Source organism: Paroedura picta, chromosome 4, assembly GCF_049243985.1.
Source record: "Paroedura picta isolate Pp20150507F chromosome 4, Ppicta_v3.0, whole genome shotgun sequence".
Classification (NCBI taxonomy): domain Eukaryota; kingdom Metazoa; phylum Chordata; class Lepidosauria; order Squamata; family Gekkonidae; genus Paroedura; species Paroedura picta.
In genome coordinates this window covers 88,679,928-88,706,820 of record NC_135372.1, presented here as the reverse complement: position 1 = coordinate 88,706,820, position 26,893 = coordinate 88,679,928, and the positions used below count along the sequence as shown (strand labels likewise).

Below are 26,893 nucleotides of genomic sequence, written 5' to 3'. Positions count from 1 at the left end.
ATTTTATATTCCAAATGATTGTTTAATTCTTGTTGTTACCTGCCCTGAGCTAAGAGTGGTGTCTTCTAATCTTGCCAGCCAGGTTTGATTCCCCACTCCTCCACATGCAGCCAGCTGGGTGACCTTAGGCTAGTTCCAGTCCTGTTAGTGCTGTTCTTACAGAGCAGTCCTGTCAGAACTCTCTCAGCTCCACCTACCTCACAGGGTATCTGTTGTGGGGAAAGGAAACGGAAGGCAATTGTAAGCCGCTTTGAGACTTCTTCTGGTAGAGAAAAGTGGCATATAAGAACCAACTCTTCTTCTTCTGGTAGTGAAAAAGTGGAGTATAAAAACCAACTCTTCTATTTAAGCTTGAGAAGAATCTGAGCGTGATTGAAGCCTCAAAAAAATGGCTGTTATTTTCAAGTGAGAGAATTTGCACAGTCACAGCTGGAGAAGTTAAAATTCCCTCTAACACTTGTTGACAGCATCAGTTGGTTGTGGGACAGGGATCGCTTCCTGAGTAGTCCATGCTGCAAACTGCCAGAAGCATCTCATCCTGCCATTGCCTTCTTTGACAAGATCATCCTGATTCTGCAGGAAGCTCTCCTGCCTCTTTTCTAAATGGTGTCTGGTAGGCTAGTACATAGTATAGCTCCTCCTCCTCTTGTTAATTTGGGGGCATATAACTCATTGTATATATTGGAATGGAATGTCTTATTGGCAAGAGCTGCAGGGATGGGTTTGCTGGATTTCTGCACTTTTCTGCACATGCCTGCCATAGGATTGTGCTTCTACCAAAGATTTTACGTTTCCAAATGTGTGTGTATGTGCATGTATATTCACCCAGCAGGTGTGATCCTGTCAGGTCTTCTTGCTTTTCAAAACCTTAGTTAATCCATTTGTAACAGCTCTTGTCCAGAAATCTGGTTTGAATGAGCCTGGGATGAATAATTAATGTCAGGCAGTTCAGACGTCAAATATTTGAACAGCTGCTGTGGTGTTTTTGCTGGCTCAGTACAGTGAAGAAATTTGAATGAGCTGAACTGGAAGGGTCAACTAAAGCCCTGACCCTATTAGAACTGGCCCTCAAGCCATCCTTATGGTGGGCAAAGAGTCCCATACAGGCAGTTTCAGCCATGTAGGGCCATTCTTAGAGTTCTGCAGACCCTGGTAGGTTTGGTTGCAACTTGGAAATTAAAATCTTTTCCTCTCTCAGTCTCACCGCAGCTTAGAGCAGGGATCCGTGACTGTCTAAAGCTGAAGGATAGTAACAGCTTATATGTCAAGCCTTCCAGTTGGTGTATGAGCTTGTTTTGTTCCATACGCTAAGAACTCTAGGCCACCTCTGCCACCCATGGCTCTTCAGCTGTGCACTACTGATGAAGCATAAGAAGCTTTTCTGCCTTGAGTAGTGGTCCTTACAGACATCCTTTTCATTCTCTGGCAACATCAGTTCACTAGAATGTAAGTAAATGAGGCCTGTTGGGCAGTTGTACTAACCTCTTTGTTAATTCATGGGCAGAACTCCCAATTCTAGAGAAAAGAAGTCTCCAGTTCCATGATTAGAATAAATACAACTTTACATGAATGGAGGAGAAGAGAATAAATGCAAATTAATTAATGCAATTTTGTCTTAATCCATAATATTCTGGCTGCAGAATTTACTTAGAATCTTCATTGACAAGCCACACAATAAATGCAATGCAGAGGTATTATAAGAGATACAATGGACTGGGTAGGGGTAGCCAAGCTAAGGAAAGTGGACAATATGAACCAGTCATAGAAGAGTAGAGGATTTCCTTATCAGGGCAAAGAGATTCTTGTATCTCTGAGCCAAGTACAACATTCCACAGAAGTTCTTTGACAAATCTTTACTTTTTAAAGATGTTTCTGGAAATGGGATAAGATCAGCCTGCCTCCTTGCTTTGTTTTGATGTTGTGTGACTGTTGCTATCTTCATCCTGTAACTTCTTCATCCTTGTCCTAGCTAGCAAGGAAATTAATCCAAGTTTGTTCAGTTGGACTTGATGCACCCTGTGAGGGGAGAAGGGGGTACATGAGCCAAGTATTTGTTATGATGCTTCTTTATGGCATCATTTTGAAATAGAAAGGAACATTCCCTGTTGTTTTTTTAAGACGACCAATATTCCACAATTCTTATTGGAATAATAATATAGGTTACTCAGGTTTCGCTGTTAACATCTGAACCAGATTTCTTGAGCACATAGGAATGCAGAGGGAAGAGCTCTTTTGCAAATATTTGGATGTGATCTGATGGCTTTGTTTGGCATATGGATTGGAATTCAGGTTGCTTGAAAGTTTGCACCTGGTCTTGTACTTCATTATCTTACTGAAAAGAAGTATCATTTTCAGTCAGTTGATTTCTACACCCTCAACTTTGGCAATATGTTCCCAGGATATATTTCATTTAGATGGCATTTGGATCACCCCAAGGTCAAGTTAGGTCACAGGGAAATGGAAAGAATGAATCTTCTATGCTTAATATCTAGGCCTTTGAGAGATGATAGTGTCTGATGCAGGTAAGATTCTGGCGGAGGCCAATATCTGTGTTACTGTTTGCCTCTACCAATAAATTAGTGCTATTGGCAACTGTGAAGGATATCCCAGTCTTTAAGCAGGTTCTTGATGTTATTTTCATCCCCTAACTCAGTGGTCCCCAACCTTTTTATCACCGGGGACCACTCAACACCGGGGACCACTCAATGCCTTTTACTGAGGCCCAGTGGGGGGGGGTAGTTTACTCATCTACTCTCAACCACTGCCCTAGCGCTCTCTGATTGCTATGGTAATGTTTAAACATCCCTTCAAAATAAGATACAGACATGCCACAACAATGAAGTGTGTTGTAAAGGGCTGGGGGGGATGAAGTAAAGGGCCAGGGGGGGGGAAGGCGTCCTTCGGGGCCCACCTCCAATTAGTCGAAGGACCACATGTGGTCCGCAGCCCACAGGTTGGGGATCGCTACCCTAACTATTGTAATGGACTGAAAAGGTGAGCCTTTGTAGAGGGGGCTAAAACTCCATGACATTTGATCCATGACATTTGAAAAAGACCTGGAGGACTGGTGGTCTTTCATTTTAGAATAGAATAGTGTTAAAGAGGTTAGTTAGGTTAGGTCTGGGTGGACTGTCCAGGAGAGCCCCTCAAGACAGGTGGGATCCTGGTCCCAAGCCCAGGGGCATGGGTCAAGTGGAAGGGGTGGTCTTTAATTAGTGCAGCTGGGAAGTTGTTATTTAAGACTAGGCTAGGAGTGGGAGGATTGACCCCCCTGATGTGAAATCTTCTGGCACATTGGCTGATACCTCGACTATTGGACCCATTGGGACAGTTGTTGCCCAATGGGGGAGCCACCAGGAGAAATGGGCGAGGAGATCCTGGGAGGGAGCAATACTGGGAAGGGGATTCCGGCAATTTTGAGCCCAGGGAGATATAGTGGTGGGTTGAGGTTCAATAATCGGGGGGCCGCGAATATGCAGGTCCAAGAGGGGTCCAGCCATCGGTTTTTGGTCCTGGCCCCAACCTGGTGGAATGAGCTCCCGGAAGAGCCAAGGGCCCTGGCAGAGTCATCAGTGTTCTACAAGGCCTGCAAAATGGAGTTCTTGCACCAAGCATTTGATTGAGGCCAGGCTAGGAAGAGCAGTTCCCTCCCTATACAGGCCTGGTAAGTCTTGTTCAGCCAGATATCACTTGAAATCGCCCCCTGGAAAGCTGTCAGCTATGTGAATGGGGATTGAGGGATGGAATTGGGGATATCCTGCAGATTGGGATTTGTGCCACCATCTTGTATTGTTTACTGTTTTTACGTGGAGTTATTAGATTTATTAGAGCCGGCTCAAGGTTGACTCAGCCTTCCATCCTTCCGAGGTCAGTAAAATGAGTACCAAGCTTGCTGGGAGGTAAACGGTAATGACTGGGGAAGGCACTGGCAAACCACCCCGTATTGAGTCTGCCATGAAAACGCTGGAGGGCGTCACCCCAAGGGTCAGACATGACTTGGTGCTTGCACAAGGGGATACATTTATCTTTACCCTTATTAGATTTTTATGTAAACCGCCAGAGGTTGGCTAGACCTGGAAGAGGCAGTCAACAAGCACAAATATAAATAAAATAAATAATACAAATGTGAGTAGACAAACAAGGCAGGAATCACATTCTAACAATCCACATTACCAAGCTATGCATTATAGTTCAAGTATAACTGTTATGTGTCTGCAGCTATATTGCAGAGTGTGAAACTTAGGCTTTAAGTTTAATTGGCTACCCTTAGTAGAATGTCAGAGTCAACATTTTCATGTTAAAATGAAATCAGTAGCTGTTACAGAATGTAGAATTTGTTGGTTATTTTTTAGTCCTTGTAATTGTAGAGGACTTGCCAAGTTTACCTTGACACCCACCAAACCTTTCAGAAAGCGGACAGGGCCATTATAAGGCTGGGCTTGTTTGTAGCTGCCCCTGGGCTTTCCTCAGCCAGTGTGTGGTTCTGTTCCTCCAGGTTTTTTTTCTTCCTTACCTTGTGATGAGGGAGGCATTCTGTTTGACTCCACCTCCTGTGGAAGCAAATTTAGTTGCCTTATATGGCAGCAATTTTGACATGATATTCACTACTCCCTCTCAAAATTCCCCAAGTGTCCATGGGCTCAAAATGCTTGGAGACCCCTGATTTATAGCATAGGGTTTATCATTTACTTGTACATTTTTAATTAGAAATGTTTTCCTTTCTTTGAGGCTCCATACTGCATATTGGTACCCCTTGCTCTCTGCTCATTATAGTCAGATTAATGTGAGCTAGCTAATCCAATGTGGGTAAAGGCAGGTGGCAAGCAATTCAATTTTATGAAAGTTTATAGCAGAAGCAGTCTCTGGAACTTCATTTTTAACTACATTTTGTTTTTATGTTTAGCTTTGCTTTGACATAGTATCTGAAGAAGTGTGCACCCACACAAAAGCTCACCTTGAAAACACTTTGCTGGCTTTAAAGGTGCTACTGGAATCAAAAACCTCGATACTTCACAAAGCCATTGGGTTGGATCCAGCACTAATTTTCACTGATGGAAGTAATTGTTAACAGAACAAGTCTTTCTCACTTGACCTACTGCAGCCTGAATGCTGCTCTGACCCTGAGAAACAGCATGGAGCATATTTGAGTCTGCAGTGGGAGGGGGAACTTGCAAAACTCCCTCTTCCATAAGTCAGAATCTACAACTGGATCCAAACCTTTACTTGAAGTAATTGTCCCATTTCAGTTTGTGTCTTGCAGATTTCTCATTCCTCACACTATTATACTGTCATTCCTCACGGTCGTATCCCTTCCCAGATCTAAAACTGAGAAAAGTTATAAGAATTCAATAAACCTGCTCTTCATTAACATAGTTCTAAATTTTGTTTTAAATCTGTTTAATATGTTTTACCGTTAAAGCTAAGGAAATGTGGATTAAACCCTAGTTAAAATGAGCATGGATTTGCTTGGCATGCAGATGGCCCCAGGTTCAGGATCCTGGAGAGCCACAGGCAGGACCCTCAACAGCGCTGACCTTGATGGACCAGTGGCCTGATGCAGCATAAGGCAACCACTTATGTATGCTCCACTGTGCCATCCTTTCCTCCACAAGTTTTGTGTTGCTGACCTTTCTAGACTTTGTGTGCTTATTTTTGGAGATCCTTGTAAGATGTGCTTCACACATTTTCTTTTTTAGGATCTGGGTTTGTCATGTGCAGCGGCAAGGAGAATCCAGACAGTGATGCTGACCTCGATGTGGATGGAGACGACACACTGGAATACGGGAAACCACAGTATCATTTTTATATGTTCTGAACTCCCACCAACATCAACTTTGTCAGGTTGCTCAAACTTTTGCAGCTCCTCCTATGCATGCTCCAGTTCAAAACTGAATCTAAACTACCGGCCAGTGTGTGAGCAGGATAATCCAGCAGGGCTCTTCTTACATTCTTATCTCTTCAAGGATATCTTGGCTACTCTGCCCTGATGGCTTAGAATAAATGCTCACTTGTTCCAAAGGTTGCACCATGTTATGTTTTCCTTGACCTTCTGTGCTTAGATACACAGAAGCAGATATCATTCCATGTACTGGAGAAGAACCAGGGGAAGCTAAAGAGAGAGAGGCGCTTCGAGGTGCTGTCTTAAAGTAAGTGTGGTTTTTAAGAATTGGCCAGGGGCATGGCGAGGATATGCTTCACTGTGTTTGTTGAGTGGTGTGGGATTTTTCATGGCAGGTGTCTGCCTGGCTCAGTACAACACACAACAGAGTATGGCAAAGAGAACTTGGGGGGAAATGATAAGCCAAGAGCTTGGTTATCTGTAAGACAGGAAGCCGTAAAATTACCCTGGTTACATTTAAACCAAAGGCAATTTTATTTTTATTACTGTACTGGTTAGCAGTTTTTTCTCCATGCTTCCTTTTAGCTCTGCAACTAACTAAATTTGCACACAGAAACTTCTGTACTAGGAAGTACAATTATCAAAGTTCTTTCATAAAGTACAAAAATTAGGTTGATTTATATAACCAAGCTTAATTTACTAATCTAAAATCTGGGTTTCATGAAATAGTTTTGAAAGGAGCTGAGCAGAGCATAAGAAGTAATGGCAAACAGATGTCTCTTCTCTTGTAGATAAGCAGAGGACAAGAATCAGGAATACTGGAGACACAATTAAGCACACTTGTATCCCATTGAAGCCAGAACATCAAGGACAATTTTTAAGGGCTTGTCTCATTGATTAGAATGGGGCTGAAGTATCCTTAGCTTCCTCTGACTTGTGCTTTGAGTGGTGCAGTGAGTGTAGAGGTTAGTTTTCGCAACACGAAGCCCCACACAGAGCTCCCTTTGGTGTTTCCGTCTTTGTTAGATAGCTTCATACTTTTAGTCAGTCACCTCTGCATTCATTAGAACAAGAAATAAGCTCTTCCAGCATAAAAGCAAGTGCTGAAATTTTTAGGAGTATGCACATTCCCAAATCCTGTGTTCTGCATGATTATCTGAGGCAAAAGTACAGGCATGCCAATTTCTATATCTCGTCTAAATAAGATCTGAGTATCAGCAGCTGGGTGTCTAAGGTTTTATCTCTTGCCTGTTGTATCTCTTGCCTGCCCAGCCTTGAGTTCATATTGAATTTTCAGCTCATGGCCCTTTAATTTGCTTCCCAACAGTTTCCTTACCCAGACTGCCTTATTTAAATCACAGGAAGGCTTAACTCCACTCCTGGATAACAGTATACCACGGAAAATTTCACTTCAGGGGCCAGTTGTGTATAGGAAATATGACTCATTAGGCTAATAACAAGTGGTAGCAGGAGCAATTTAATCCCGTAGTACATTCTGGAAACCAGTTGAGTACAGAAGTCTTCAGGGTGAACTGTTTGACAAGTGGAGGTTTTTACTGCACTGGTTTTGGTATTCTAGGTTGCTGTAAGCTGACAATTGTAGTTCGGTATAAGCCTCACTGCAGAAAACCATAGAAAGCGCTTCAGGCAAATAACCAAATGGGTGTTAACAGAGAGGTAAAAAATGAATTGGGTTTCAAAGCCCTTTGCCCTGCAGGGAAACAACACTTGAGTTGCCTACTCTCTTAGGCAGAGTAAGCCTTAGAGGTCAAGGTTGAAACAATTGACAGAAGAGGGAAATAAAGTTTTCCTACTGCTTAGCTTGTTGCAAAGAATGGCTTGAAATCAGGGTTCACTTCAGAAAAATGCTTATCTGGCTGGATCAGATTATATCCATTCAGTAATTTGAATTGACAGTGACTAGGGGGAGGGTGGTATGTAAATGTAATAAATAAATAATACTGAATGCTTCAAAGAAAAGTAGAAACTGAAATGTTTTGGAACTTTTCTAGTGCTCCATTCGTAGAGCCCAAAATGGGTAACAGCAGTTTAAGCAGATACTGAAAAATAAAGTAACGTAAAACAAGTGAAGTTGTTCCTAGACATCAAGAATTTGTACAAGTGGAAGGAAGTTCCATAGTTATTGAGAACATCCATCTGAATGCAGATTGTTCTTTGAATAATCAGGGGTGCCATATGACTGATTTTAAGGGCTTCTGGATGTGTGAAGCTCAGTTTTAATTTAATCTATCATTGGCTCAGAGTAACATAGCATTTTTTTTCAAATGCAAACCCCCCCTGTTCACAGGGGACTCATAATCATCTGATAATTATGGGGTGGGGGGAATAAAAAAACCCTGAGCATCATAAAAACTGTAATCCAGAGACACCAAATCTGTTTTATAAATAAAATAAACAAATATTCATACCATGCAGTGCACAGCCAGTTCTAACATCCATCAAAGAACAGTACTCTTGGTGGACAGCTCCATGCTAAATGACTGTTAAAGAGGTGTGGCAGAGTAGACTGAAATTGGTGAGGAGAATATTTACAGTCCTTGGTGTAGTTCTATCTCTGGAGCCCTGCATAGAAAATAGATACATCATTATTCCTATGTCTCATAAGTAGGTAGAGGTCTTTCTAGTAGCCTCATGACTGTGTGAGGTCTTGAATGCCAGACTGAATCCTCAGTCCAGCATTCCAACCACTGTACTACACTTGGCTCTCTATAGCTTTTTTTGGACAGAATTAACACCTTGAGTGTTCTTCATAAAGTAATGAGAAATAATTAGTTCAGAAGTTGGTATAAACTGCTCTCAGTAGCCCTGTTTTCCACTGGTAGCATTTTACTCTAAACCAACCAGGGTTTCATGAAATCACAGCTATGCTTCTCAACTATAATCTGCATGATCATGCCGCTTCTGGGGTTTCTCGAAGCCTGAAGAATGTTTCAGGGGTTTCTCAATAGTGAAAAAGTTGAGAAAGGCTGCTGTAAATGGATCATATCATTAGAGCTTTGCTTGACTTCTTGCTGTTTCATCCACCTCTGATCACCAGTAAAGCCAGGAACCTATACCAACAAAATGTTGTAAGAGGAGATATGGTAACCACAGTGTTTCTCTCTGTTGTTATATTATCTGTAGTTCTACAAATGAGCCAGGCTATTAATACAGAAGCCATCAAGATTGCCCTCAACATATCAAGTCCACTTTGGTTGCGCCTTAGGTGGCTTTATTTGGACATAGGTTGTTAGATGGGCAAAGACAATCCATTAAGTAGGCAGAATAATGGTAAATGTTGATGTAAAGGACAGAGCAAAACAATGAGAATATTATATGCAAATCAGGCAAAGACCCAAGCCAGTCTTGGAAGCATTTAGAACTTGGCCAGATCAGTGACAAGCAATAAGCTGACTGGTAAACGTGGAGGTACCAAGTCAGCCCTTGGAGAAGATAATACCATTAAGCTAACCTAACTAACCCTCTGGGGCAGTGATGCTCTGTATCAGGGGTAGTCAAACTGCGGCCCTCCAGATGTCCATGGACTACAATTCCCAGGAGCCCTTGCCAGCATACGCTGGTGAATGCTGGCAAGGGCTCCTGGGAATTGTAGTCCATGGACATCTGGAGGGCCGCAGTTTGACTACCCCTGCTCTGTATTGTTGGCTCTTGCAAGGGCAACAGTGGGAGGGCTTCTAGAGTTCTGGCCATGCTGGTGGATCTCTCCTGATGGCCCTTGTATTTTGGCCACTGTGTGATATGTTGGACTGGATGAGCGATTGGTCTGATCTATTATGGCTTCTCTTATGTTCTTATTAGTAAAGGTGGATATAAATATAGAGTTTATCCTGGTGATTTATTTTTACTGTATTTTTTTTCTTCCCAGTGGTGGCACACCTAGTACCCGAATAACACCAGAATTCTCTAAGTGGGCAAGTGATGGTGAGTGTAAGATGATTATATGTAAGTAGCTTGAATGTTGCAATATTATAAATCTTTAGTGTGTATGAACATCTAGACTTCCTGTGCACACCATACCTGGTATTCTAAGGAGCGTAATAAACTCTGCTTTCTGTGATTGAGACTTTGATGGGGAATTCCTCCTGACAGGCTATTTGTGGTTCTGGAAACAGGTACTTTCTTTGTTGCCCAGTAAAAAAATCTGAACCAACTTAAACACTGGAATCAGGAAAATTAGAATGTGTTTTTTTGGTTTGCATTCCTGTTGCTAACCTACTGTACCTCATTCTTCTTGGTTGAGTGATGATATGTGAAATGTGGTACTTCTCTGTTATTGGGATTGATTTCAGGATTACTGAAAATCCAAGAGTATTTTTCTTCCTTATATATACAATGTAATACCTGTTTCTTGATATATATGCTGGTCTTAAAAGGTAAAGGTAAAGGTGCAAGCACAGAGTCATGTCTGACCGTTGGGGTGACGCCCTCTAGCGTTTTCTTGGCAGACTCAATACGGGGTGGTTTGCCATTCCCTTCCCCAGTCATTACCATTTACCCCCCAGCAAGCTGGGTACTCATTTTACCGACCTCGGAAGGATGGAAGGCTGAGTCAACCTTGAGCCGGCTGCTGGGATTGAACTCCCAGCCTCATGGGCAGACAGCATCAGACAGCACGACTGCTGCCTTACCACTCTGTGCCACAAGAGACTCTTGCTGGTCTTACTATTCTGTTATCTAAAATAAGGAATCCAGGAAAAAAATGTACATAAGGTGACCTTCATGACAGGGATCTCCCCAATCTATACTGAATTCTATAGCCCTCATTATATTATTCCTAGTAATCAAGCCCGCTGTAGCTGAAATACAGCGGGCGCTAGCGGGCCAGTGCGTGGCCCCCAAGCTGGCAGGCCACCGGCAAGTGAGCCGCTGTGCGCGGCTCACAATTGCCGGCATGCCGGCGGGCAACCAATCGGAGGGCAACCAATCGGAGGGCGCTTGGCGCCTGCCAATTGGGCCCTCCGATTGTCAGTCCGAGGAAGGGGCCAATTGGCACCCTTCCTCATCCCGGACAGAGCCCGCCCTAACTCCTCCCCACCAGCCCTTAACGCATTATTTAGTCCGCGGCGCCCATGGCGCCGCAAGTAGCGTTAAGATTATATTTCAATTTATCCCCTGCCACTCCCGGGTTGGCTCGTGACGGGTTACAAAGTCTTATAAACCCCTTTAAAAACTCTGTTAAAAGACATTAAAAAATCCCAGCATGGCAGAAAAAAACCCACCCATCCCCCACTACAAGAGGGGTGTATTTGTAAGCATTCTGAAGTGATATTTGTATAGTTTAAGTTGTAGTGTGCATGCTAGTAAAAAGTCATAAAGGGGAGTGCCCATGTTGGTCTGAGCAACACTTTCAAAGGCAAACCAGACAGAGCAAGCAATTGTTAGAAATATTTTGAACTGAAATGGGGAATAAATTCTACAGTTGCCATCATCTGATTGATTCTTGGTTTGTGATACAGCAACTTTATGGTGGGGGAGAGTAAAGTACCATAAAGATAGCTGGGGCTGGAAGCGGGGAAGATTCTTTGGGAGAAAAATTCACTTATAGGTGACCCCATTAGAATTGTTAGTGCTGTTTTCTGATGCTATTCCTCACATGATTGCAGAATGTAGTATGAGAAAACAAAACCAGTTCCTGTTGCAATGCTACAGAAATGGACCTGCCCTGAAATGGGCAGGTGACCTCTGAGTGGATAAATGTATCTTGATTTGTAGTTTACACAGCATTGTTAAGGGGGATGGGACTTGTCTATACCAAAAAATGTTTGTCAAATTGTTCCGCAGGAATTACTTTCAGGAACCATCCTTTTCTAGTTTGACAAGATTGAAAAAAGATGATGGTTCTGGGTGCTCCAGTACTAAGTGCTCAGGGAGCAGCAATACATAGGAAGGAGGCATCCACAACCAGTCGTGTGCCTTTGAATGGTCCATGGTTGCAAGTTTTGTACAATGAGTCATGATGGTCTGCCACATTGAGAGAGTCAGAAATACACACTAATGTAGCAATACCAGTCATTGTGATACTCCTGTAAATTGGGTGAACTTGAATATTCTTTGTACAGTTCCTGGAATTGGGAACCGATTCAGAAAAAGTCCATCAATCCTTTGGCTACAGTGGGACTTCACTTTAATGAAATCTGCCCTTAACTGACCTGGGCCCTTTTTCTCCTTTGCAGAAATGCCATCAACGAGTAATGGGGAGAGCAGTAAACAGGAGCCCATGCAAAAGACCTGCAAAAACAGTGACATAGAAAAGTGAGTATGACTTGGGCATTGCTGCCTTGGCTATGGTACAAGCCTTCTAATAGAGATATTAGCCATTAAGTTGCATGTGTTTGCTGCATTTCTCAAGTTTTTGCCATAAACTCTCTACTACTTGGGTAGCTGAAAATCAAATAGGTGTCTCATATTTCAACAGTAGGGGCACAATCTCTATTCACATTGTAGAAATTCCTCATCATAGAAAGGGGCAGGGAAACACCCTTTTAGTATTTTGATCTAAATATAGTCGGATGTTTTCATGTTTCATTGCTAACTCCACCTCTAGTTTTTGTGGCTTTAAAAAAAGTATGGTGAAAAGTTCTCTCCTTCTGTTAAACTATCCTTAGTTTCAAAGCACTGCTCTTTTTCTTCCCCCTGGAATGTGTTATGTTTTAGCAGCCTCAATTCAAGAAGAGACGGGGTTTATTTTAAGCTTTCTTTACATTGGGAATGAATTACATAGGGCAGCATCTTCCTTTGGGTGCACGAAAGTCCAAAGACAGATCAGCATCAAAGTGTAGAATCCAGAGTGATACATAACTATTGCCGTGTCTTGCAATCAAGCAGTGCTGTGTGTAGTGACATCCCAGGATATTTGTGTGTGTCTGTGTGCTATATAGATTTGAAATCTTCGGTATAGTTGATAAAGTCACTGGCTGAAAATAATAGCGTGAACAAAGTGATATGTTGAGGCTTTGGATATTATGTAAAATATATACAAACTGGGCTACAACAGAAAAAGGGGACAGGAGATGCTGGATGTGGTGGGGAAAGCCCCTCTGCCTGCAAATCGCACCAGCCTTCAGATGAAGCACAGGAAGTCTTGTGAAATAATATATTGTTTTAAAGGGACACTTGCTATTGTTTGTAAGTCCTAGGTACAACAAAAAAATCAATTAAAGCCAAGCAATCCATTGTTTTTGTACCTAGCATTTAGCAGCAATTAAGTTTGACAACACTTTCTATGCACCAGACTGTAGCCAAATAGACAAAAGACCTAATACCATCTTTCTCTCACCCTGGCTTACTTAAATCTTTATTCTGATGAAGGATTCTGGGGAACTCAAATAGCTGCTTGCTAATTTCTGAAATTTTACTGTCATAGTAAAATATATTTATTTTTAATTTTTTATCCCACCTGCTCAGTTTAGCAATTGTTTTATTTTACACACTGAACTTGTTTCTGTTCCAATGCTATGTGCTTGTATATTTCATTCTCGGCTCTGAAATCGACAAGTGCTGCCTTCCATGTAGGAGACAGGGCAATTCAGTCCTTTTCAGCAGTATAGGTTAGTGACACTCAAGTTGTCTTCCAGTCCTCCAAAACTGAAACTGTTTAACATGAGAAAGCTGAGAAGCTTTGACACATTCTACGACTTTTGCGTCCAGATGATGAATCGACATCATCCTCTTGATCAGATTATTTAAAAAGCTTTATTCAGTGCATCTCTGCAGAACTCAAATTCTTTTCAGATGGTAGTTATGGTAATGAAATATGGCGTTGTTCCTTCTTTTTGACAGCTTGTGACCCATCATGGGACATTTTTAAAAAATGGAGTAGCAGTTCAGTGGCCATGTGTAATTTTTGAATTTGAAAATAAACTCCAGTTTATTTTCAAATTCAAAAATTACACATGGCCACTGAACTGCTACTCCACTTTTTAAAAAAAAATCAGCCTTCTAAATATCTGTTCCTGCATTTAACAGCATTTTTTCCTTAGTTCCTCAGAAGTCCCCTGTGGAAAAGGGGCTAGGGTCTTTTAGCTAAAGGTCCGTAACTTCTGAGGAGAGTAGAAAGCAGACTGTTCAGAAATAAAGGTTCCTGCTGCTTACTCCCCATTCCTCAGGGATTTGTGTGTGATAAATAGTTTGTGTCGTTATGGTTAAGGAGCTAGGAAGCTGTATGTGAAAGGAAGGCCTCTGTTAAATTAATTGATAACCGAGATCAGACCTCAGGGCCCACAAAAAGGAAGGTGTTCTTTTATTTCTACTGTCTGGCTGCATCCACTTGCACTGCCAACCCATGATATATGGTGACCCAGCCCAGCTAGCTAAATTGATTCATCTCCAGTTCCTGGTTCTTAATCTGGAGCTAAATTGGTTTCATTTTTCTTGTTTTGGGTGGTGCTCGTGGCAAGCTCTCTGTGGGATCACGTTCTTCTGTTCATAACTTTAATTTTTGCTTTAAATCTGGGTATTATTGATTGGTGTGTTAAGCTCCATGTAATGTCTGATTAGCATTTTAAAAAGTGTTTAGAAGCACATGGTTTATCACCTGTGTCAGCTGGGCTGTCCGTTTAGAACAATGGTTAATGGAGTTAGCAGTGATTCTCTTTATTGATTCTACTTTTATAAGAATGACATTCATTTTCTTTCCCCTTTCCAAAACAAAATCTAGGCATGGAGAGTATCTTTTTAATTAGCTAATACAATACAGTAAACTGTCCTTGTTTTGGTGCACAGCTAATGTACTTGGGCTGAAAGTTAATGGAATGTGTGTGTTGCACTTCTTGTAGATGGATCTCTTGCATACCAAGAGACTTAGCCATCTTAGAAGAAAACATGCTGGTTACTCCTATCTTGGGAGGGGGGGACATTTTCCTGCCTCAGATCAGACTCCCCACCCCCAGTCTCTCTCAATCTCAATGTATTGAACTTCATTTTGTAAACTGTCACAGTAATAAGACAGGTAACATTTAAGATCTCTTATTTACCCTTTACTGAACACAGAATTCCATGATGTCTTTCCGGATCTGCTTTTAGATTAAATGTTGTGAGAAAAACATTGCTTAAATCCAGTGGCTGTGCTTCCTGAAGGAGATTGCATTTTTCTTTCCATAAAATACTATTGTGCCACTTGAAACTGAAGAAGCGTTATCAAACAGTTTGCTGGGGGGTAAACGGTAATGACTGGGGAAGGCACTGGCAAACCACCCCGTATTGAGTCTGCCATGAAAACGCTGGAGGGCGTCACCCCAAGGGTCAGACATGACCCGGTGCTTGCACAGGGGATACCTTTACCTTTTTAGCAACATAAAATACATAACTTAGTAAATACACTCTGGCATATATATGAAATATAGAAAAATTATTTGCGGTTGGAGCATACTGTTTTGATCATACTTCATAAGTGACTTATTGATTGACAGAAGAGTTTCTGTAGAAAAGATCAAGAGCTCAGGAGCACCTTAAAGACAAATAAAATTTGGGCCGATACTTTATGTGAAGAAGCGAGCAGTAACTCACAAAAGCTCATGCTGTGTCACAAATTTTGTTATTCTTTAAGGTGCTACTAGACTCTTGATCTTTTCTACTGCTACAGACTAACCCTGCTACCATCTTGATCTAAGAATGGTTTCTGTCATATTATTATTTATTATATATACACCTTCAGTCCCAGTGAGAAAGGCGTACTATAAATGAAGATGATAATGATGATGATGATGAGAATACAGAGGAACTATCATTAGTTATGTTTATTGTCTTATGTAGCATTTTTCATGCTAGGCATTTAAAGTAAAACCTTGTCTGAAAAATTCTTTCACTCATTCAAAAACAGGGTTTTTTTACATTGCTCCACCAAATTTCCCAGTTTTTTCCACTTGAAAAATGTTAAACAGTCTTTGGGGGAGAAATTGTTTTTCCAAATTTTTCCAGTTTTGTTCCTGACTTTCGCATCTCTGCTTCCAAGAGAGAATGTTCAGAACTCAGGTCTACCACAGAAAAGGCCCTGCTCTTCTGAAGTTCATTCTTGCTTCCCTGTGAGATGTAGTGTAGAGAGACACTTTAGACCTTAAACCCTGGAGAGGGCCATTTGGGAGGCCCTGCTCCCAGAAAAATGCTCAGGTTTTAAAATAGGATTTAGATTGTGGTGAGAGAGGGATGTGCGGCTCGGCTGCCTCAGCAATCACCGAAGGCCGAGGGATTGTGTAGGAGGCCAGCACCACAAAGCAGAGAGGAGGGGGCGACGGCAGCCACCACCCCTCATCTCCACGCCATGGCACTGGTCTCCTACGTGCCACCTTGGACTTCGGTGATCGCCAAGGTTGCCGAGCCGCACATCCCTAGTTGAGACTGGTTCTGTTGACAGATATTTAACAAGGCCGTAACTGCTTTAGCATGTTTCCGAGAGAATAATGGGGCTGGAAAGAATTATTGGGCTGTACCACTATGCAGCTTTCTCAGGGCTTAAAACAATTATCTGATTTTCAGAAACTTGGACCCACCTATTATAGACCCCAGTTTGCAATATGAGATTCAATTTTTCATTATGCATTTTTTGCCTTTGCTATATCTAATTGACTTATGTTATGTGGTGAGATGACCTCATCTCCCAGGGTTTGCCCTCTGTGAATATTCAAGAAGTGGGTTATACCACCTTTACAGACCCCATCAAAAGAAGGAGTTTGGTGCAGTAGCCAGTGAATGCAGCGCAAGGGGGCAAGGGGGAGCCAGGGTAGGCACGGCCTGTAAGCAACAGGGCTGTCCTAAGTTTTGGAATCTCTTCCCTTCTCTGTCTGGTGCATTTATAGATTCAAATGGGTAGCCATGTTGGTCTGAAGTAGCACAACAAAATCAGAGTCCAGTCTCTGGAAGAGTGCTTACACTCGAAAGCTCATGCCTTGAATAAATCTTTGTTGGTCTTAAAGGTGCAACTGGACTCTGATTTTGTGGTGCATTTATAGTGAATGTAGTTTTGGAGGCTTATGGAAATAATGTTTTCCCCTGAAGTTAGAATCATAGAATAATAGAGTTGGAAGGGACCTCATGGATCATCTAATCCAACCCGCTGCAGTATGCAGGACACAACCCTATCGCTCATCCACTGTAACCTGCCACCCCCTTAAGCCTTCACTTATAAGCTAAACTTGTTATTCCAGTTTGAATGTATCTGAAGAAGTGTGCATGTACACAAAGGCTTATACCTTGAATAAAACTGCTGGACTTGAACTTTGTTATTCTGAAGTTTGATATCTAAGAATGATGCACACAGATGTTCATATGGCTGCAGGCTCTAAGCCTTGCTGCTGCCAGCTCTTTTCTTCCAAACAATGATCCCAGCTTTTCTTGGTGCATACATGTCTTCCTACAAATCTCCACTATTACCTATATTTCCATTTTGTCATAGTATGGAACAAACTGAGAAGCTACTAGTGGGGGAGGGAGGTCTGACCAGGAACTGGGTCATCTCCTTTTCTGAATAGGGTCATATTCCCTTAAAGGCAAAAGGTTGCAGCTTGGGGGAGCTGGACCCAGACCTCCTGTTCGATAAACAGGTGGCAGCAGTGTTCAGGGGAGCCTTTTACCAGCTGCAGCCATTCCTGGACAGGAAAGATCTTGCCATTACAGTGTGGTAACATCTATATTACTTTACTGCAGTGCACTCTACATGGGCTTGAAGATTATCTAGAAGCCCCCTTTTGTGCAGTGGGCTAACTGGAGATGACCATAGGGACCATGATATTCCAGCGGTGTCCATTGATACTGCTTACAGGCACTATTCAGGGTGCTGCTATTTACCTTTCAAGTGGATATAGATTGGGCCCAGCATACCTGGAAACTATGTATTACCATATGAACCAATCTAACCACTCTGCTCATGATCAGGAGCCCTGCTTCAGGTATACCAACTAGGGCCCAGTCCTAGCCCCCACCTCCTGAAGCTAGACAGGTGGCAACCCAAGAAAGCACTTTCTCGGTTGTGGTACCAAAACCTTGGAGCTTGGGATCTCCCTCTCCAGGGGGATTCACCTCTCTCTGTCATCTTCCAACAGCAATAACAACTTTTTTGTTGTTTAGTATTCCCTCACTAACTCTTATTGCCCCTCCTCCCTATTTTTGTGTGTGTTTCATGTGCTTATTGTGGAATTAATGTCACACTTGTCTCCTAAGTGCATTCCTAAAATTCATCATCCCTTCTTAGCACTTTTAGCGCTTTACCTCCTGCAGCGCCCAGTCCATGAATCTTCTTGGCTGTTAGCAGTGATGCTCTGTTGGAGTAGCCCACCTGTGTGCAGGCTGCTGCCAAATCTACGCCGCCTCTTTTTGCTCTCTGGAGGACTCAGGCCACGTAGCTTGGTGCCATCTTGAAATCAAGGCTTCCTGGGGTTAAGAAGCCAGCCTCTTAATTCAGAGTGCCAATGTTCAATTTTGCTTTCTGCCACCAAACTAGATTGCAGGCCAGGGAACGAGTCTGGGTTAGTGGCCCACTGGGTCACTTCCCATTTGTTTTCCTCAATTTTGTGTTGTCATAAATTCATTCCAGCCCGTTGTGCTTGATCAGTTTATCTCTGTTGGGGCAGGGAGCCCTGCTAGCATGATATATGACATGAAACATTGTAGCCAGCCTCTCCATGAATCACTCCAGCTGTTTGTTGTCAGCATGAAAAGCAAACAGGCTGGGGCTGCTGAGTGTTGACTACGATGAGCTCAGGATGGGAAGAGACATGACGTATGAATGTTTATTTAATAATTCTCTAATATTTCCAGTGGAGTGTGGCTGTGCCTTCTGAGGTTGTGGGGGGAAAGGGGGGCGGTTGAAAGGGAAACTCTAATCTGTCAGGGTGGGTCATAAATCAGGCAGACAAGATCATTAATCAGGAATGGAGCAAAACTAGAGGGAGGTGGGACTGTGGCTGCCATTCCCAGGAGCAAAGGGGCCATGCTGTTCTTTTCCATAAAACAAATCTCATTTGGGATACAGATCTGGCTGTGCTGCTTACATAAGAGCAAAGCTAGGGCTCTGGGCCAGTTAAGTAAGCATGTGCACTGCCTTTGTCGTAAGCCTTGGCAATTTGAGCTCGCCGAGCATTAAATCCCTTTATAATTATCTTCTTTATAGAACTCTTTGTGCACCTCATGGTTGATTTGGCAAGGTGCTTGTTGGATTTTAGAGGAGTGAGAGGGGAGAGGTGTTTGTGCCTGTGCATGTATGTAACCACTTGAGAGACTCCCCTCGCCCCCAGGCCACTCCAGAAGTAAAGCTGGGCATCTTCATATATGCAGCTGCATGACATGGCAACGGTTATTTTATATTCCTTTAGCAAAGGCACATTTCTTGATTCTATGCTATTTGCTTTGAAAATATCTCATTTTTTGCCTTTATGAATCTTGAAATGACTTTTAATATTTTTATACAGTCACTACAATACAGATATCCGTCTGCTCTGATGCATGCAAGAGTCTCAAGGTCATAGGGTAGCCCCTGTGATTTCTGCAGAGTGACCCAATCCATACATACTATGGCTCCTCCACTAAAATGATAAGTTGCTGCGTATACACATAGAACAGATCCCTGATGCTTTGTGCGTGTCCGTTGCTGGGCCAGGCTGGAGGAGGTTCCAGTGGACTCAAATGGAGGGGATATCCCTTCCCTTTCCACCCATAGCTTAATTTTCCATCCTGTTCCTTCAGTTGCCCATTTCATGCCCTGCTCACACTATGTTCGTATCTTTATTTGTGCTGTAGCCAGGTTTCAGTAATGCTCCATATTTGAGCTCTCACTCATCAAGGGACATTAATACAGCTGTTTGGGTACAGAATTTTATCTTCATCACTTTAAAATTCATATGAGAAAGAGTGAGTTGAGAGGCAAAATATGTCCGACTTTAAAGATTCTGTTACTGCTGAAGCAGAAAGCTACTGAGGCATCCTAGTAAAGACAGCAAAATGGAATGCAAATCTTGTACAGAATATTATTGCAGGTCATTCTCAAAAACCCGTACAGGGTGAAATCAGATTTCTGTGCTTTCAATTCAGCATACTGTGTGGAAGCAGAAGACTGTTAATAAAAAATTATTCATCAAGCTGTTCTCTGCATGCACTTCTCCATAAATGCTTTGGGATTAATAGGTTAAAAAACAGAAAGCGCAGACACATGCCAAAAATAAATATTCAATAACAGTAACAAGCATGGCTGTTTACATCTAAAAGTCCCAGTTGCCCTGTTGAGTATGTGACTCTATTTGCAAAATGTAAACTTCAGTTAGCAGAGGTCATTAACTTCTTGATATTACCTTCAGGGTTTCATGTGCAGGATTTGCAGGGTTGGAGTAGAATTTGAGATTACAGTAAGTGATTTACTAACTTTTTTTGCTACAAGTTCACATATATACTACTTGTGTGACTATGCATATATTGAAATTTGGTGCATGGAAACCGGCACTCCTTTGTTTTTTTAGGTTTCAGATTGGTGGTATATGGTAGGTTGATTAGGCAGTGTCAGAGGGCTCTGAATAAGTCTGAATCTTCCATTCCCCATTTCTCTGTAGTCCTGCCCTTCATAGCCTTTCCACACTGTCCTTGTCTTTTCCCTTGACAAACTCTAATTCTGCTGAAAGCAATCAGATTAAGTCTTAAAATAATACATTTGTAAAATAGTCTTTTGAACATAAAATTTAAAGTTTGCAGCAAAAATGGGCTTTGTTAATCTTAGAGAGCCATTCCTGAACAAGATCCTCACCTGACATACCCTTTTTCAATTAATGCTTTGAGTTGCTTCCTTTGCTTGCTTCTGCTTCCCACTGAGTTTTGAAGCTTTTGTAGCAGTCCACTATAGGAGGGAACTTCATCCTTCCACCTGAGAACATAAAAGTAACTGATTTGGGAGGCCAAGTAAGGGAGCAGGTCACCCTGGACACATTAGGTGCGGATGGTGATTACAGGCTATCGTAAGAAATGAGGTTACATTACCTTGGCAAGGAAACAGAACATTGTTCTGGATTCTAGAATTTTATTCAGTTGAATCTTCCTTCAGTGCAAGGAGTCATCCTTCACATAGGGGGAGGGGGTCTTTTCTGCTGGAGCATCTCTGTTGTTCATCTTTATTCAGATATTAACATAGAAATGTGGGCTGAGAATATACCAGCGTTTTCATGGCAGACTCAATACAGGGTGGTTTCCTAGTGCCTTCCCCATTCATTACCGTTTACCCCCCAGCAAGCTGGGTACTCGTTTTACCGACCTCGGAAGGATGGAAGGCTGAGTCAACCTTGAGCCGGCTGCTGGGATTGAACTCCCAGCCTCATGAACAGACAGCTTCAGACAGCATTTCTGCTGCCTTACCACTCTGCACCACAAGAGGCTCATGTTGTATTCTTTATTTATTTATTTATTATATTTCTATACCGCCCTCCCCGGAGGCTCAGGGCAGTTTACATTAAACATATAAACAATACATGGAGCAGTCTCCATTAATACTCATACAATAATAATAATAATAATAATAATAATAATAATAATAATAACAGTGTAGTGCAAATGTAGTGCAAATACAGTTACTCTCGTGTCCCATGCCTTTTTGTGTCCTTAAGGTGTATTTTGTTTTTAGTACTACTGTAGAGTACTAGTGTACTACCATAATGCACATGTCCCTTAGTACATGTGGGCCTGAAGTCCTGTAATTGGCATTTAGGGCTTAGACTGCTATTGCAGGACCTTTCGCCAAAGTAATAATATTATATTAGTTGGTAAAAGGACATGTAGACATACACAAGAGCTAAAAACAAAGAGGGTAGATAGTGTGACACTGCTAGAGAAAAGCATCTACTTCCTTCATATTGCACACGCCATTTTGTGGATTGAAGGTGTGTATAATTTTTATTATACTATTGCATAGATAGGATATGCCTGGACTGTCCCACTCAACTGCAGGAGTGATCCTTTTATAGTGTTGTATATCAGCAAGGCTGTGGACCTTTGATGCTACTGCATAATGCTCCCCATTTTAGAAGACTTTAATTGTCTAAAAAGGCCCTAAGTCTTAGCTCATATTCGTCCCCAGCAAACTGAACCCTTAGCGAGGAGGGTACAGTTCAGGCGTCTTTATATCCCCTTTCCCAGTTATTTCAAAGTTTCCTCAATGCCGTTAACTTTAATTTGTGAAGTTGCTCCTTGCAAGTGAAAAATCGATGGGGGGCTATCACAGTGTGAAATTCGACTGTCAGTCTTCAGCATATGGAGTGAGTGAGACATCTTAGAAGGGGGAAAAATCACCAACTTCACAGTACTCAGCTGGGCTATTTCAGAGAGAAGGCAAGGCTGATGGGCTGTTAAAGAGTATTTCAGTTGGATGGATGATGATTCTTTGTGAAATACTGGAGTTAGCCCACAGGAGAAGGAAGCCCAAACTTAGGAAAATAATACAACTAGCTTTCCATGAAGTGCTGCATTTTACCATAGGAATCTGAACTGTGTTATGCCTTTCCCTCAGATTGGTCTTTGTTTCCGAATAACATCCAGTAATGTATTCTTTCAAAGTATCGGTTTGAGGCTTTGAATTCTTCACCTGTCAAATTGATGAGGAACTCTGTGGGATGATAATCGTTCCCATGGCATTGGAATTTCTGCAAATGATTTGGAGATTTTGGACATGGGAGTAGTATTAACAGGATGGGCTAACGTCTACATCTCCAGTAGTCTGGGCATTATCTTATTTACATGGCTTCCATATGGTAGTACACCACATCCAATATAAGGAGTACTCATGAATCTAAATGTGGAGGGAGTTGCACAGAAACTCAGACTGAACAGTATACAATGGGTCTTGGAGACCAACAAATATTGGTCACTTGTGTGTCTGGTTCTGCTTGCGCTGTATAGCATAGGAAGCCACTGTGTCTTATTAGACACTGCACAAGTGTAAAATTCTGGCTCAAGCATAAACATAAAGAGATCCTGAGCTGAGGGGACGCAAGGGCCAAGGGTGGACCTGGAGGTCTAGGGTTGGATCCTGCACAGCACAAATAAAGCTGTGCTGCATAAACAGGGACTTTCCTCTCTGCTGCTGCTGCTGCTGCTGCAGTCTTCTGTACCCCCCCCTCTCCCATTGTGCCTGTTAGAGGAGCATCATGTGGGACTGAGTGGGGAGCTGCAGTGACAGAGGGGAATTTTTAGATCAAATGCAGTTGAATTGAAAAGTACCAGAGGCCAAAGTGGGTGGGAGTGTGCCGTTCAATTCCTTTTCACTTCCCCCCTTTTACCTATGTTTGGTGTTAACAGTAGCAGGCAAAGATGGGCTCAGTGTGATGGGGGTCCCTGTTGCCACTTTTCACTTGTGTTTCTGCTTTTTTTGCTCTTTCAGGGACCTCCTACACATGCAGTTTTCTCATGAACATTTTGCAGCTTTTCATCTGCTTCTTTTTCCTAATCCTTGCTATGCATTTTTTATGCTTTATCAACAGAAATGTAATATTGACTTATTTGTTGTTGTTTAGGGTTTCTCTTCACAGTATGACAACTTGCTGGTCAGCTAGTTGAACTGATGCTGACTCTAGTCCATTATATAATCACATGAAGAGTCATTCAGCAAGATTTTTTTAACTGCTTTATAAAAACTCCAGAAATCTCTCTGGGAGAAGTTTCTGTGGTTGTCATGAAATGCACAGTCAGTTCTTGTTAATACAAAATGATGTGACAAGTGTAGGTTACAGTGTAGTTCCTACCTTCTCTCTGATCCTGATGAGATGCCAGGTTAGAAAGTTGCTGTTTAGTTTAGCAGCCCAGCTCTGTTTCTGTTCAGCAGAGACTTGTCGGGCTCTCTTTATTCCAGCATAGCAAAACCACCACCTCTTGGTTCAGAACCAGCTGCTCAGTGGAGTAGGCACTGCTGCAGCCCTTGTGTACCCCTTGGTCTTTAATTATTTCATCTGATAACTGTTAGAACAGTAAAATACTTGTAAACATTCAGAATTTTCTTGCATTTTATTACTTTGCAGAATTGCCATTTTGTACTCCTGGGTAGAGGCAAGAAGCTATGCACGACACCACTCAGACCCTGCTTCTGACCACTGGAACTCTTCCTTAGCCTCTCTGTTTTTTGAGATTTTAGCAGGCTTTTCCCTATCAGCAGAGATTGCTCAGAGGTTGTCTGTCATGCACAGCTCCTGAGACACTCAAAAGAGCAACCCTTCAATAGCCTTTCAGCCAGCCTTATTGTGTTGAGGATGAAGGGAGAGACCAGCTCAGAGCCTTTCCAGATGATTGAGGGTCTTTGCCTTAATTTTACAGTTGGTACTCAGCCCTTGCAGAGGAGCCAGATGTCCATGCTGAAGGAAGTACTTCTGCAACTGTGGGGAAATTTCTCAGCACTCATTTATCACTGGGAAAATGCAATGTTCTGTGCTTCCGATGCTCTAGTGTCTATGACATCACTGATTGTAAAACTGCACAGGGATCAGGGTGGTGGAGAGGAGCTAATCTCGCTACACTCTTGCTGCAGTTTTTAAAAACTTTTTAGAGGCCAAGTACTCCCTTGCTATATATTCCCCACATGCAGGAGAAGTTCAAGTAGCCCTTCAAACCTTTTTAAAGTGGTGGACATCAGCAAGAATACCCTCTTCCACTTCAAAACTACCCTGCTACGTTGTGAACCTTTTGCTGGTATTTGTCTTATGAATTCCCAGAGATCCAGGACTGTCTTCTCCAACGAATGTGAGCGGCGACATTTCTGTCAGGCAATGCAAATGCAGGCCTATGGGCTGAAATACACGAGCGTGTAATCAATGCTGCTGGTCAGCAGTTAGATGCCAAGCTGTACGGAGCTGTTTCCCAGCTATCCTTTATATGCACAATTGGTCATGGAGTTTAGAGTTTTGGTGTCAGCACAGCTTTTCTCTATCCTCGTGCTAAAATAAATAATTACAAATCCTTCCCAGTGGCTAATGGATCTCCACAACCCCACAGATGCCTCTAATCGTGCTGACTGGGAGGCTTCGTACTGTTTTCATTGATCGTTGGTGCCATCTGTCTGCGTTTGATCGGGCCAGTCATGCAAGTCCCGGAGGCAGCGGAGGCCAAATGCCAGTTCGTGAATTCACTCTCTGCTTCTGCAGAGACATTCTTGGGCTGTGTGTCGGCAGAGGGAGAGGGGCATGAAAGCAGCATAATGAATTCTTCTTTAGGGAACTTCCTTGGGGAATCTCTACCCAGGTCCTCAGTAAATGCTGCTTAGAATTCTTTCTTGTAGCAATAAGCTTCCCTTCCATCCCACTGTGGTAGAGCATGCAACTGTAAGAAGAACTATTCCTCTGCGGGGTAGAGCAACACTACACTTTTTGCTTAACATGAAGATTAAATTAGTCAACAGATAACTCCAAATTTGGCGAGCAGCTGGTGGCATTAACAAGTTGTGCAAGCAAGTATAAAATAGAGGCACTTGTGACTCAGAAGGTCTCTGCTTTGCAGGCGCGCACCCTTGCATGCAACATCTTCCAAATTTTCAGTTGAGAACATGGAAATTAGGCCACGGAACGCTGCATTATTCATTACTTGGCAACCAAGAGCTAGGGCATGTTGCCAAAATAAGCCACCCACTGTAATTACAGGTGAACAGTGTTCTTAATATGTTATGCTACCAAAACATACATTAATCAAAATGGGAGGACACCCCTCTTAGAGTACAATATATTAGCATCCTTGCCATTTCCTCAGTAGAAGCAGCATTCCTTTTCCAGGTTGGTTAAAGATATATAATGGAAGATATTCCCTCATTGGCTGTGGGAAAGCCAGCTTCTAGATGAGATGCAAATAAATGGGGCATTGCGACATTGTACCTTAATTCTGTACTCCCTGAGCTGTGTGGATTTGGGGGCATATATTAGTTTATGCTGCTCTATCATTTCTGTCTGGGCTACACACTAAATAGTACATGTTGCCTCATTCAAGTGTCATATGTGAAAACTTGTAATAGTTTTGCAGTATCAAATAGTGTATCCTAAAGTAATTTCTATATGCTTGTATTTGGGGTTGCTACATCATCTGACTGTAATGATGTATGTGTGGCAATTAAGTATACATCTCTGTGCTTTACTGTTGGTTACTGTGTTACATTAGTATGGACTTAATTGTCTGTCACAGGGTCATGCACCCATATCCTTATTTGGGTCATTCCAGAAGCAACTGTCCATTATACATCACTTAATAGATTAACAAATATGGGAAGGATCTAGAAAGTTTCATCTAGTCTTCTTTAACATCATTGTGGACTAAACATTTTTTTAATGAGAGGAAGAGCAGGAACTAGTAGATAACTGAGAACAGATCCTGAATTTGTCCAAACTCTCTGCCCATAAACGCAAAAACAATGGCTATGTGGGAAGGAGAGAAGGTCAAGTTATCAGGTGTCAGAAATAGTCCATGAAATTTTATGAATGGTGCATTTAATCAGAGCTAAATGCATTTTACAAACTTGCATACAAACAGGAGGGCTGTAAAAATTTATGGAATGTTATATACAGCGTGACCATTTATGAAGAGGAAGGAAATTTGTACCCTGTTGTAATAAACACATCGGAGAGATACGGATTTTGAGAGCAGCATAGACGGAATTTTCAGAAGCAAAATTAAGGATGCATATATACCTCTGAGGACCAAATTAGATATCCTGTTCTTGGGGAGGGGGGGATTGAGGCGCATAATTATGCCTGAATGTTGGGTGTTCCTTATTATAATCAAGCTCACCAGCTGAGATGTCACCTAGGCTAATATTCTAGCCACTTTTTAAAAATGTTGTTGCATCTGTCCCATTTTTATTGGTTTTCCTTTTTTGCTATACTAGGTGGAGAAACCAGTCTTGTCCTCTTCACCTGTTAATGGGAAATAATAAAATCACTCTTACCTTTAATCTCTTAGAACAGCTTCACTCTGAAAAGCTGGCATCAGAGCTGCCTATGCTCTGATGGATAATGGTTCCAGAGGAGACGGAGGGATAGTCTCTTCCAAGAATCCACTGTACATAATAAGAGGGAAGAGCTTTGGAACAGTTGGCCTAGACCAAGG

At 42.2% G+C, this 26,893-nt stretch overlaps 1 protein-coding gene and 2 long non-coding RNA genes across 12 annotated transcripts in view; 1 reads left to right on the top strand and 2 right to left on the bottom strand.

The window, feature by feature from the left end:
- RNF220 (ring finger protein 220) overlaps positions 1–26,893 on the top strand; it is a 350,539-nt gene that overhangs the window by 305,153 nt on the left and 18,493 nt on the right. For all 9 annotated transcript variants that reach the window (XM_077334013.1, XM_077334011.1, XM_077334012.1 and 6 more), the window contains 4 exons: positions 5,697–5,793; positions 6,060–6,146; positions 9,726–9,781; positions 12,034–12,112. In XM_077334013.1, the coding sequence (XP_077190128.1) occupies positions 5,697–5,793; positions 6,060–6,146; positions 9,726–9,781; positions 12,034–12,112 (319 nt within the window). The remainder of the gene's footprint in view (positions 1–5,696; positions 5,794–6,059; positions 6,147–9,725; positions 9,782–12,033; positions 12,113–26,893) is intronic.
- LOC143835794 (uncharacterized) lies at positions 1,674–12,091 on the bottom strand. 2 transcript variants are annotated; one of them, XR_013230346.1, is made up of 4 exons: positions 12,010–12,091; positions 8,269–8,422; positions 4,514–4,550; positions 1,674–2,016 (listed from the first exon to the last, which is right to left on the bottom strand). It is a non-coding gene; the product is annotated as an uncharacterized LOC143835794 (long non-coding RNA). The 2 variants fall into 2 exon arrangements; XR_013230347.1 differs by lacking the exons at positions 1,674–2,016; positions 4,514–4,550 and adding an exon at positions 6,717–7,458.
- On the bottom strand, positions 18,086–26,850 carry LOC143835796 (uncharacterized). Its single transcript, XR_013230351.1, has 3 exons — positions 26,733–26,850; positions 20,580–20,696; positions 18,086–18,220 (listed from the first exon to the last, which is right to left on the bottom strand). It is a non-coding gene; the product is annotated as an uncharacterized LOC143835796 (long non-coding RNA).